Raw genomic sequence first — 12,030 nt, forward strand, 5'->3', positions numbered from 1 at the left:
CAAATTTCTGCCCTGCTAGAGCTGCCCGGTCAACTGTAAGTGCTATTATTGTGAAGTGGAAACATCTAGGAGCAACAACGACTCAGCCGCGAAGTGGTAGGCCACAAAAGCTCACAGAACGGGACCGCCGAGTGCTGAAGCGCATACAAATCTTCTTCCCTTGGTTGCAACACTCACTACCGAGTTCCAAACTGCCTCTGGATACAACATCAGTACAATAAATGTTTGTCGGGAGCTTCATGAAATGGGTTTCCATGGCCGAGCAGCCGCACACAAGCCTAAGATCACCATGCGCAATGCCAAGCGTCGGCTGGAGTGGTGTAAAGCTCGCCGCCATTGGACTCTGGAGCAGTGGAAACGTGTTCTCTGGAGTGATGAATCACGCTTCACCATCTGGCAGTCCGACGGACAAATCTGGGTTTGGCGGATGCCCCTGTGCACAAGGCTTGGTCCATACAGAAATGTTTTGTCGAGATTGGTGTAAGAACTTGACTGGCCTGCACAGAGCCCTGACCTCAACCCCATCTTACACCTTTGGGATTAATTGGAACGCCGACTGCGAGCCAGACCTAATCGCCGAACATCAGTGCCCGACCTCACTAATGCTCTTGTGGCTGAATGGAAAGCAAGTCCCCGCAGCAATGTTCCAACATCTAGTGGAAAGCCTTCCCAGAAGAGTGGAGGCTGTTATAGCAGCAAAGGGGGGACCAACTCCATATTAATGCCCATGATTTTGGAATGAGATGTTCGACGAGCAGGTATCCACATACTTCTGGTCATGTAGTATATTATGGAGTTTTTGGAGTTTTTCCCCCAAGTATTGAATTATTTGTTTCAATTGTGATTGACATTATGGATACTAGGACAAAGGATCTGACAGGGTCTGTATTGTTGCACAACCTGTACTGTATATTTGACAACACGTTGCAACATAATGGAAAACTGTGTTTGTGAATGTACATCGAGGTTGTGGGCAATTTGAAAGACAAATAACATTTTCTGTGAACTGACCAACAAGTCGTCACACACAACTTTTATATTCATCTACTGAGAATGATGCAGTACAATGACAATGGCTTGAAGGATAAACCGTATGTATTTCTATCTACGCTAAAAACGAAGCAACGTCAAATTGTCTCAACGTCTCATGAGCATGGACCCTTTCTTTCCTTCATTGCAATATGACATCAAAATGACAGATGACACTGCAATCACTGCAATCTGTGTGTGTTTCTGTGCTTCCATCATGGAAACCTTTGTTTGTTTGTCAGTGGACATGCATTACATGTATACACTGAGTGTACCAAACATTATGAACACCTGCTCTTTCCATGACATAGACTGACCAGGTGAATCCAGGTGAAAGCCATGATACCTTATTGATGTCACTTGTTAAATCCATTTCAATCAGTGTAGATGAAGGAGAGGAGACAGGTTAAAGAATGATTTAAGCATTGAGATAATTGAGACATGGATTGTGTATGTGTGCCATTCAGAGGGTGAATGGGCAAGACAAAAGGTGCACCGGTTTGCATCAAAAACTTCAACGGTGCTGGGTTTTTCACGCTCAACAGTTTCCCATGTGTATCAGAAATGGTCCACCATCCAAAGGACATCCAGCCAATTTGACAGAGCTGTGGGAAGCATTGGCGTGAACATGGGCCAGCATCATGGGGGGGGGCGGTTCTTAAGGTTTTGTACACTCTGTGTATGACGTCCTACACTGGCAATTTACTCAATTTACTCTGGCTGAATGTCTGTTGTGACATCCAACACATCACTGGGTGACACAGACCTGCGAGCGTTGGTTGGTTGTTACAGTGAATGATGTGACCACAGCACAGGAAAGAGAAGCAGGAACCTAAAGTCAGACACTATGTCTGCTTTGCACGCACGGTCTCAGAGAGATCACTTAAACCCATTACGCGTGGGTTTGTGTGCATGTCTGTGTTTTCCCATGTATGTGTAGTAACTGTGTGTGTGTATGCGCGTGTTTGAATGTCTGTTTTCCCACCTATGCATAGTAACTGTGTGTGTGTGTACCTGATATAGTGACCAGGACGTTGAGTCCCTCCAGGACGTCCATCTGTTGGAAGCGGCGTCGGCTGATGAGGGGGTAGACCTTCCCCTGACCACTACGGTCCAGCAGCATCAGACCACTCTCTGTGCCCACCAGGAGGTTCACGCCTACACACACACACACACACACACACACACACACACACACACACACACACACACACACACACACACACACACACACACACACAGTTTTGCATTTAGATTGCTGTCACCTGGTGGTGAAGACTGATATTACTGTGATAACTACATAGCAGAGATAATTGTGACCACTCACCCCAGAGTGCAGCACACAGGATCTCAGAGTTAAACCTTTTCTTGTACTTGCGGATCTCTGGGGTGTCACTCTGCGGCCGTGTGTTGACGGGGTTTACGTTGACCACAGAGCCTTTACGTGACGGGTCCGCCCTCAGTGCCTCTGCCAGCCTGGCGTCGTTCCCAAAAGCTGCAGAGGACAAGGAAGGGATTCAGTTGGAAATACAAGCTGATTATTACATTTACATTTTAGTCATTTAGCAGACGCTCTTATCCAGAGCGACTTACAGTTAGTGTAAATCATACATTATTATTTAATTTTTTCATACCCCCCGTGGGAATCGAACCCACAACCCTGGCGTTGCAAACGCCATGCTCTACCAACTGAGCTACATCCCTGCCGGCCATTCCCTCCCCTACCCTGGACGACGCTGGGCCAATTGTGCGCCGCCCCATGGGTCCCCCGGTCGCGGCCGGCTACGACAGAGCCTGGATTATGTATTACTATCATATATATTCAGTTATATATATTTAGTGTACATTTCTATAAATGTTATATATTTAGTATACATTTCTATAAATGTTATATATTTAGTATACATTTCTATAACATTTGTTTGGAATAAACGGGTGTTCTCTGGTGTTGCCTCAGAATCTTACACTAGGTTTATTGACACTGGAGAGAACCACTCAAATACTGCTGATGGGGACTGGTCGTCCAATAAGAGGGCTGGGAGCTGGTGGGAGTGGCTTACCCAGGTTGTTGAGAGCAGCACCGGATGGAGAGACCTGGAGGAGGCGTGGATCAATAAAGGGAGTGAAGGAGGAGGAGGACTTGTGTTTCTGCATGCTGTTGCTGGAAGAATGGCTCTAGAGGAACAGGGGAATAGAACAACAATGAGGACATATAGAATCACGTCTTTCTATTATTATGTCATTGACTTACCAGCCAACTAATAGACCAAGACTACAATGGCAGCAGTGTGTGTACGTAGAAACATTAAACACCATTTCCCATAGCTCCACAAAATACCACAAAACAGAAATACAGAACCAATAAACTGGGGCAGATGTAAGGAGCATAGAGAAATCAGGTACAGGAAAAAATTCACAAAATCACACAGTGAACTAAAGAGAAACAGGCAAAAACAAGGAGGTATCTATGGTGGTGGGTAAAACAGATGGAATGTTCAGGTAAAAAGAAAAGTTGAGGAACAAAAACATCTCAAGGAATGGCTTTTCATGATAAAATAATTGTCTATGTTTATTCCTGAAATATGCTTTGTTGTAGCCTAGTCTTAAGAGGGTTTCTGGAAGATCTCTTTAATGATCTGTGACTAAAAGCCACAAATAATAATCATAATGTGCCTCAGAGGAGATGTAAGCCAGCACAACCTAGTAAAAACAACAAGTCTAAAAAATAAGGAATTATGTAAAATACTAGAAACTTGGTCAAAATAATATTTTTTTCAGAGGGGAGCAACAAAAAATTATCCATCAACCACACCTACAGAGCTTGGCGTAAACTAGAGTAGTTATCGCACTCAGAAAAAAAGGAAAAGAGAGAGAGCACCACTAGGTGGCTAGAGAGAGAGAGAGAGAGAGAGAGAGAGAGAGAGAGAGAGAGAGAGAGAGAGCGAGAGCGCACCACCAGATGGCCAGAGAGAGAGAGAGAGAGAGAGAGAGAGAGAGAGAACCACCAGATAGCCAGAGAGAGAGAGAGAGCACCACCAGATGGCCAGAGAGAGAGAGAGAGCGAGAGAGAGAGAAAGAGCACCACTAGATGGCCAGAGAGAGAGAGAGAGAGAGAGAGAGCACCACCAGGTGGCCAGAGAGAGTGAGAGATAAAGAGCACCACTAGATGGCCAGAGAGAGAGAGAGCACCACCAGATGGCCAGAGAGAGAGAGACAGAGCACCACCAGATGGCCAGAGAGAGAGAGAGAAAGAGCACCACCAGATAGCCAGAGAGAGAGAAAGAGAGAGCACCACCAGATGGCCAGAGAGAGAGAAAGAGAGAGCACCACCAGATGCAACCAGTCCTAACAGACCCAGGCCTGAGGGAGGACCAGGGACCAGGGGTCAGAGGGAGGCTGAGAGGGACATACCTCCAGGAGCATGCTGAGCTTGTCCAGGGGGCTCTGGGGGGACATTGACATGGTGGGGCTGGCCAGGCTGGAGGAGGAGGGGGAGGAGGAGGCGGAGGAGGAGGAGGGGGAGTGGTGGCTCTGCTGGATCAGGTCAGGCAGGAGGTGAATGCGGCCTGCAAAGCCATTTCTCTCCTGGTGGCCTTGGAGACCGGGGTGGCCCTGGAGGGCAGGGTGAATCAGCCCGGGACTGGGGACTAAGCCAAGGACAGGGCCTTGACCAGGGCTGGGAAAAGGTCGCATTTTGCTGTCACCTGCTCTCTGGAAGTAAGAAGAGGGGCACACTTTGGGTCTAGGTTTCTTTCCCTGAGGTGGAGCGATTCTATTGGCTACTTGTGTTAAGGGAAGACTAGTCTACTGAAGTAGTTACTGAAGCTACAGTCTACTAATGTATGAGACTTCAGACACATTTATTTGGGGATTAAGTAAAAGAGAATTGTCAATAACAGAGATCAAAAGTGTAATTTTACCCTAATTTTAATTTCTTGCTAAATTGTTCATATGTCTTTAGTGGTGCCAATTTATGATGTTCAATCTGTTGCAGGACAATACTGTCGTTCAATGGGGGAACGGGTGGTTAATACTGGGAGTGGGTGCATTTCTTCAGGTTAACAAAGCCCTTTCCATTCTACTCTAACCCCTTGGCTTCACCAGCAACACAAAGTAAACAATGAGAGAACAAATCACAAAACAAGGTCCAACACAATATCAAACACAGTGGATAAACCATAAGGGGACAAATTAGTGAATGAAATACCACAATAAAATAACTCAAAAGGTTTACAGTGTGACTGATTTATGTTGTTATAAGAGAGGTGGTCGGTATGGCCTGGGTGTTGGCCTTACCGGTCTGACGATCAGAGTGCCATCTTTACAGGGTGTGGTTTTAGCGTCACTCTCGCCGTGAACGATCATGATCTTCGCCGACTCCGTCTCACCGTTGCTCAGCCTCGAAGAGCTGGTGGTGGAGGTGGCATAAACAGAGAATCAGGAAGAGATCGTTATAATCACATGAATTTTCCTTCACAGCAATCACATGCTCAAATGTCATTGCAATATCATGTCATGGTGAGTAGGGATAGGGTTGGGGTTAGGGTTAGGGTTCAGGTACATGTCCTCCTCTACGTACACAGCCCGAGAGTCCTCTGGTCCTGAGGTAGACTCCTCCCCTCCCTCCTGGTCCACCTCTTCATCATCATCCTCATCTGTGGTCCCCGACTCTTCACTAGATGAGGAGTAGTCCGTCACCTTGTGGGGGCGTGGAACGTCCTCCACCGCACGCAGCTCTTTGGCCAGCGCCGTCAGATCCTAGAAAGGAGGGGGAGTTCAGAGGTTAGAGGTCAAACTCTGAACTTCCCTTTTTCTCTCTCTTTTAGTCTCGCTCTCTCTCTCTTTTAGCTCTCTTTTTCCAGGTTGTGGATTTGTTGCCGGGTCACTCGCAGGGTTAAATGCAGGAGACAGGATGCAGGAAGCTGCTTGTGGAGGAAGTGAAGTCACAGGTGTGCCAGCCAATGAGGAGCGGGCCGGTGAGTAGCAAAGCCAACAGGAGATGAGAAAAGAGATGAGTAATTACACACTGCTGCCATAATTCCAATCTGTCCACAAGGCTGGAAGAGGTTAGTGAGTCATCAGATGACAAGAACAGACCAGAGCATACAAGGAAGGAAGGAGCTGCAAGTATGAGAGTGAGATTGAATGATCCAATAAAAAGAAACATAAGAAGTATGGGGAGGAGACATTGTGGTTAAAAGGAGCATGAGTAAAAGAGCACCAATCAGGAGAGAGGCAAGCCATTAGTACAAAACCCTTCAGCCAATGAGATTGTCAGTACAAACACACGCTCTATTTCACTCTAGCTTACCACTTCCCCCTACAGAATTCACATGAGTACCGGTAATCGACAGCGCAAAGGGCAAAATACACAAACAAAGAACTATGTCAGATCATTGTAAAACCATAATTCCCACTCAAAACTGTTATTTCCACCACTTTCTGAATTGTCACAACACTTGGTCTCGTTCAACACTAGTTAGTACACTAGCTAGTACACTAGTCAACTAGTCCACTAGTTTCACGGGGGTAAGATCTCACCACCGGTCGGTTAGATCTGACCAAGTCCTTCCTCTCCTCTGGGGTTTTCCCAGCATGCTCTGGGCGCTGCAGGGGAGAACCCTCAGACTTTGACGAGGCTGAGAGGGGGACAGCGAGGGATACCGGTCAGTAAATTAAAGAGCTATGTGGAGAATTGTTTGGAGTGTTTTCAATGGCTAATGTACTCTCATGCATCATATGCTGTAATCCAATGCTGCAATGTGGTGCTAAATGTATGATAATTTGATTGCCAATAATTGAATGTAAATGTGAGTACTTTGTATTCAATAGTTATGTGTGTGTGTGTCTTGAGAGTGTGTATGTAAGAAACTGCTCATGAGACTATGCATGCATGTGTGTGTGTGTGTGTGTGTGTGTGTGTGTATGTGTATCGGGGGAACATAAGACTCACAGCGGGCTCTGAATCTCTCCCCTGAGCCGCTATGAGAGCTGGAGTTACTGGAGCCAGAGGAACTGCCAGTACTACCACTACTACCACTGGCTGGCCTGGGAACCAGCTTCTCCACCCGCTCCCACAGCAGACGCGGTTCCGCTGCAGCACTGTGGAGAGAGACCGAGGGGGTGGTTTATATTCCAGACACACATACTTTACATATAGGCAAACTATATACATATTAATAGACAGACACATATAGACACACATACATTTCCATAGACACAGACATGCACACAAAGTCTCGCAGGAGATGAAGCTTAGCATTTTAGAGAATTGCTAAGAGAGAAAAGGTGTGCACACATGCACACACACACAAATAGGAGACAAGGATATGTATCACAGGGCAGAGCAGTGAGTGATGTTACATAAAACCCTCCCACACAGTATCCACACACAGAGAAGACCAGGGCTCCACAGAGAACAGACAGACACACAGTGAAGAGGTTTTACATTACTGAACACTCGAAGAGAAGAGGAGGATGGTGAAATAGCAAAATGGAGAGACAGACAGAGATGGGGAGACAGACAGAGAGACGGACAGAGAAAGTACAGATAGAAAAAGAGAGAAAGAAAGAAAACGAGAGAGAGAGAAAAATAGATAAATGGAGGGACATGAAAAGGTACCTGCTGGCGTTCCTCTGGCTCACCGGGTTGCTAGGCGTAGCGTTGGCATTGCCATGGAAAGGGGAGTCCCTGTGTGACAGTACTGGAGACCTGGACGTTGTCCTCACAGGAACCTTCCATACAGACAGATGCCAGCTCACACACACACACTCTACGGCCACACACACACACACACTCGGAGAGCGTGTATGTACGAGAGAGCGTAACAGGGGTGCCAGGAGCACAAACGCTGGACACACTGTTAAGACGCCCTTACAAGGTCCCGACAACGTTTCTACAATGTCCAATGATGTCGTGTCCCCCCCCCATACCCACACTGTGTAAAGTCACCCTACTGAAAGAGAGTTAGGTCTTACACACAGCAAAATACAGCATTATATCCACACACTTCCCTTATTAACCCCTGCCTTAACACAAACACAGTTGTCAGGTTATATTATAGATTTGCTAGCATTTCTCTCTAATAGTTTCCAGGGGACAGGAGGGAAAACAGCCTAGGAACAGGGCGCAGCATTCAAAGCAGAGCAGAACAAACAGCCACTCCATTCAGATGGAATGCTAACTGACATTGATATGAGACACTAACAGAGGCTTGCACGGGAATTGGAGGGGGCAGAAAAGGAAATGACATACTCATTCCTCACCAAAGAAGAGGAAGTGATATTTGATTGGTAGGCCCTATGTGAAGAGAGAACAATAATTCCACCTCTAATTTGTGCAGATGGGGGCAAGAAAAGGGGCCAAGGTCTGGATTTCAACATGATGAATATTTTCCTTGAACAGGCTGAATCCTACTCTTCATTTGTGACAGCCTCCAGTGTCCCATTAACTTGGGAGCATTTCTAAAATGCTGAGATGCAAAAGCCCTCAGAATTCAAGTGATTGCTGCTGCAGCTTTCTTTCGCTGCTATTTTTAAATCAGTCTCCTTCTGAGGTCTGGGAGGCTGAATGAGGGAGGGTTCTGTGAGGAGAGACAATAGAGGTGGGATAGAGAACAGAAAATGGACCTCTAATCCTTTCATAACCTTCTGCTCTCTCTGAATCCTCTCAGCAGGCCAAGGTGAGGAGGTGGTAGAGCCCTGCACGGGCATGAATTTTACGCCCATGCCCGAGCCATGCCTGCGACGTTCAGGCCCGATTGATTCTGACAAATTGAAGGCCCGGCCCTGCCCAAAACCCGAAATAACTTCCTCCATTAGTAAATCCATTAGCTGCTCCTCTCTGTCCGTCACTCGCTCCTGCACTCTGCTCGCTCTGCATGTGCTTTTCTCATGGCGGCTCTGGGTCTGAGAGTATCCATAGCAACGGCGCCGCTTGGGCTGCTCTGCTCAATGACGAGACATTAGAGAGCAGTTAGCTGTTAGCTACTTTTCATCACTCAAAACTCAAGGAACATTATTATTTTCGGTGAAATAATCTCTCCTGTTTATATTTGACTAGGTTGAAGCACTTCTGACACCCAGCCCTAACCCGATGTATAATGTCGGGGCCCGTCGTGCTCGGGTTGGTTAGCAGAGCTCTAGGAGGAGGTCGCTCCATCTTAGAACTGTTACTGAGACAACGTCACTCTGCTCATTCACTCCAGTATTGTCCTCTCCAGCATGGCCATCTAGTGACTACCAGTATACCGGTCTACAGTTCAGACTTCCTAGTAAAGCCGTCGAATGACTACCAGTCTACCCGCCTTTGCCAGGGGATAGGCCTGTTCTTACCCTGGGAGGGGTGTCGTCTGTGGGGGCCTTCTCGAGGGGAGTGGCCCTAGGCTGGGGGTGGGGCTGCAGGTCAGTGCGTGCGGGCGATGATGATGATGGTGCAGGTTGATGGTGCTGCTCCTGAGAGCGCAGGTTGAGGTGTGCAAAGCCAGGGACGATGGGCTCACTGAAGGAATGAGAGCGTGAGATGACGGGGGGAGCGGCGATGCTGCTCTTTAGAGTGGCCAGGTGGGACCACTGGACCTTCCAGAGACAGAGAGACAGACGGGGTGCATCAGAGCGGGAGGACACATTGGGAGGAGTGGGGGAGGTTTGGGGGAGGAGGAGGAGGGAGACACAACAAGAGAACAAGACCACAAACACAGGCAGCAGACAGTGATTGGATACTGAAGCTTCAGGAAGCATAAAAATGGGTGGAGCGGACATGGAACCAATATGAAGTCTTAGGAAGACAGATGAACCATTTGATTGGTTCACATCACAGACAGCCAATGACAGCTCCACCTGTTTTGGTTCTCATGATGCTTCAGTCTCATCACCAGTTGTGAGAATGAGCATGGATCACATAAACAAGGCATACACAGATGAGCTAGCATCATGCATAGACAGTTAAACACCATCACACACACACTCACATATGGCATGTACTTTTTCAGGGAAAAGTAACTGAGAAGAGTATAATCCAATAGGAACACATCCATCCTAGGTTTATACCTGAATTTATTCCATGTCCTATTACTTTCAAATATGCACTGAGAAGCCCTCAGACAGGAAACCCCATAGAAAGAGATTTATCACTCAACAAATGAGTCTTTTGTAATGAGCCCATGTCATCACGCCTCATATCTGTCTCTAATGACGTGTCACTAACGAGTGAAGTGACTAATGCATTTAATTGCTCTGCTAAAAAATGTAGCAATCAATTACATCATCATCATCGCCACCAAATTCAACAATGTTTCATCTAATCACCATGACATTATCCAAAAAAGGTATGTTGCCCTGAATGGCGAACTGTGACAATGACAGTATTCACGCTGGGCTGGTTGAGTCCTTCTCCCTGAGCAGATGAGATTAGTAATATACTGAGTCACTGTGAAAACAGAAAGATGAATTATGGATGTGTTTGTGTTGTTTCACACACAGTCCCGATGTAGCAGCTCTACCTTTATAAAGGAGTCACCATCTCAACCAACAACCTGGCAATGCATACACACACATACACAAACATTCACACAATACAGAAGGCAGTCAGAGGTCGAGTGAGTGGGTGAAGCTGGTATTGAGCAGTGAGTGGCCAGATCAGAAGCAAGCAGCCTGGACTTCATACGAACACAGTGGTGGAGGATAGGCTGTCACCCAAGGAAGTATCAAAGACATTGGAGGCACCCATTAAGAGAATAGAAAGGTCAACTATGTCATCAGTAAGGGACAGAGAACAACACCCACATTTCTCCACACAGTGAACGAATTCAGCTAGAACAGAGGGAGGGGGAAAAGAGAAAGATAGTGAACACAAGAAAAGTAATCTACTGTAGGTAGTTAGTCAGCACTTCTGATACACAACCCGGAGAGAGCAAGAGAGAGAGACCCTGTTAGAACTAGCTGGAAAGAAGAAGGGATTGGAAAAATAACTAAGGAAAAGGACTGTGCAGCGAAAGGAGGAATAAGCTACTGGCGGTTGGCCATCTTGGTTGCCGTGGTTACCTGGGCTTCCATGGGTCTGTGCATGGCGGGTGGGGCGGCCAAGGGGGCGTTTCCGTTAGCGACGGTCTCTGCGGCGCGGGGAGGAACTGGGGGCTGGACCTTAACCTGGGCAGCCTGATGAGAACCTTGGATGTTCTTACGGTACCTCTCATCGGCCTGGAGGGACAGACAGCAAGGACAGAGAGAGGGACAGAGTCATTACCGTCACCAGGACAAAGATGATTGAGCCACAGCAGCAGTGGGAGGGTCAGTAGCAAGATCAGTTACGACCACCATGTAGTACAACAGGCATACTAGCAGGGACTACAAACCATTACCACAACATGACAACCAGAGAGAGTTATTATGACATGACAAACAACAGGGGCTTGTTCATCATGTATCAGTGCATCAAAGGTTGCCTGCTGGCAGAAGACAGTCAACAAAACAAGACCTGTTTAGTATTGCACCTGAGGATAGGAGAGACAGGTTAGTTTCAACCTTTCAGCTGACAAAACCCAGACTCTGGACTCATGTCCTCCTGACTCTGTCCCTGCAGGTGATAATGTAAGCAGCAGGTCAGGCCAGTAGAGGGTAGAACCAGGGACACACAGCCGAGCGAGGCCTAATGAGCCGCCTCTATATCAGACTGGGTCATTAGCTCTAGGAGAGTGACAACAGCAACATTTATTAGAACTGCTGAGGTGACCTCCCTCCGAAACAGAGTGGTCCGTGTTACTTCACCCTTGAAAGGGCTTCAATAAGGGGAAATAATCCTTATGTAATCTTTCCGTCTGTTAGGAAAACGTGGCAATCATGTTAACGACATTGTCTTACAAACCTCTGGGGCGGTGGGGAATGATGACTGAATAATGGCATTATGTGTGTAAAATGGTAAGAAGTGTAAGGTAGTGAAATGAGTATGGATGGATGTGGACGGAAAGTGGACAGAACCCTTCACATTGGATATACAGTATATTG

The 12,030-nt window shown here is 47.0% G+C and overlaps 1 protein-coding gene across 11 annotated transcripts in view; it reads right to left on the reverse strand.

Annotated features, from left to right (window-relative positions):
• LOC121536964 (mitogen-activated protein kinase kinase kinase kinase 4) overlaps positions 1-12,030 on the reverse strand; it is an 80,112-nt gene that overhangs the window by 15,503 nt on the left and 52,579 nt on the right. For 2 of the 11 annotated variants that reach the window (XM_041844640.2, XM_041844638.2), the window contains exons 15-26: positions 11,071-11,226; positions 9,364-9,606; positions 7,652-7,764; positions 6,983-7,131; positions 6,571-6,668; positions 6,341-6,349; positions 5,609-5,787; positions 5,326-5,437; positions 4,441-4,740; positions 3,090-3,204; positions 2,357-2,524; positions 2,044-2,187 (exon numbers count right to left, since the gene is read on the reverse strand). In XM_041844640.2, coding sequence (XP_041700574.1) covers positions 2,044-2,187; positions 2,357-2,524; positions 3,090-3,204; positions 4,441-4,740; positions 5,326-5,437; positions 5,609-5,787; positions 6,341-6,349; positions 6,571-6,668; positions 6,983-7,131; positions 7,652-7,764; positions 9,364-9,606; positions 11,071-11,226 — 1,786 coding nt within the window. Of the gene's footprint in view, positions 1-2,043; positions 2,188-2,356; positions 2,525-3,089; positions 3,205-4,440; positions 4,741-5,325; positions 5,438-5,608; positions 5,788-6,340; positions 6,350-6,570; positions 6,669-6,982; positions 7,132-7,651; positions 7,765-7,896; positions 9,607-11,070; positions 11,227-12,030 lie in introns of those variants that run through there. The other 9 variants (XM_041844641.2, XM_041844639.2, XM_041844644.2 and 6 more) reach the window with 9 other exon arrangements.

The sequence above is a fragment of the Coregonus clupeaformis genome, chromosome 23 (genome assembly GCF_020615455.1).
Source record: "Coregonus clupeaformis isolate EN_2021a chromosome 23, ASM2061545v1, whole genome shotgun sequence".
NCBI classification, from domain to species: domain Eukaryota; kingdom Metazoa; phylum Chordata; class Actinopteri; order Salmoniformes; family Salmonidae; genus Coregonus; species Coregonus clupeaformis.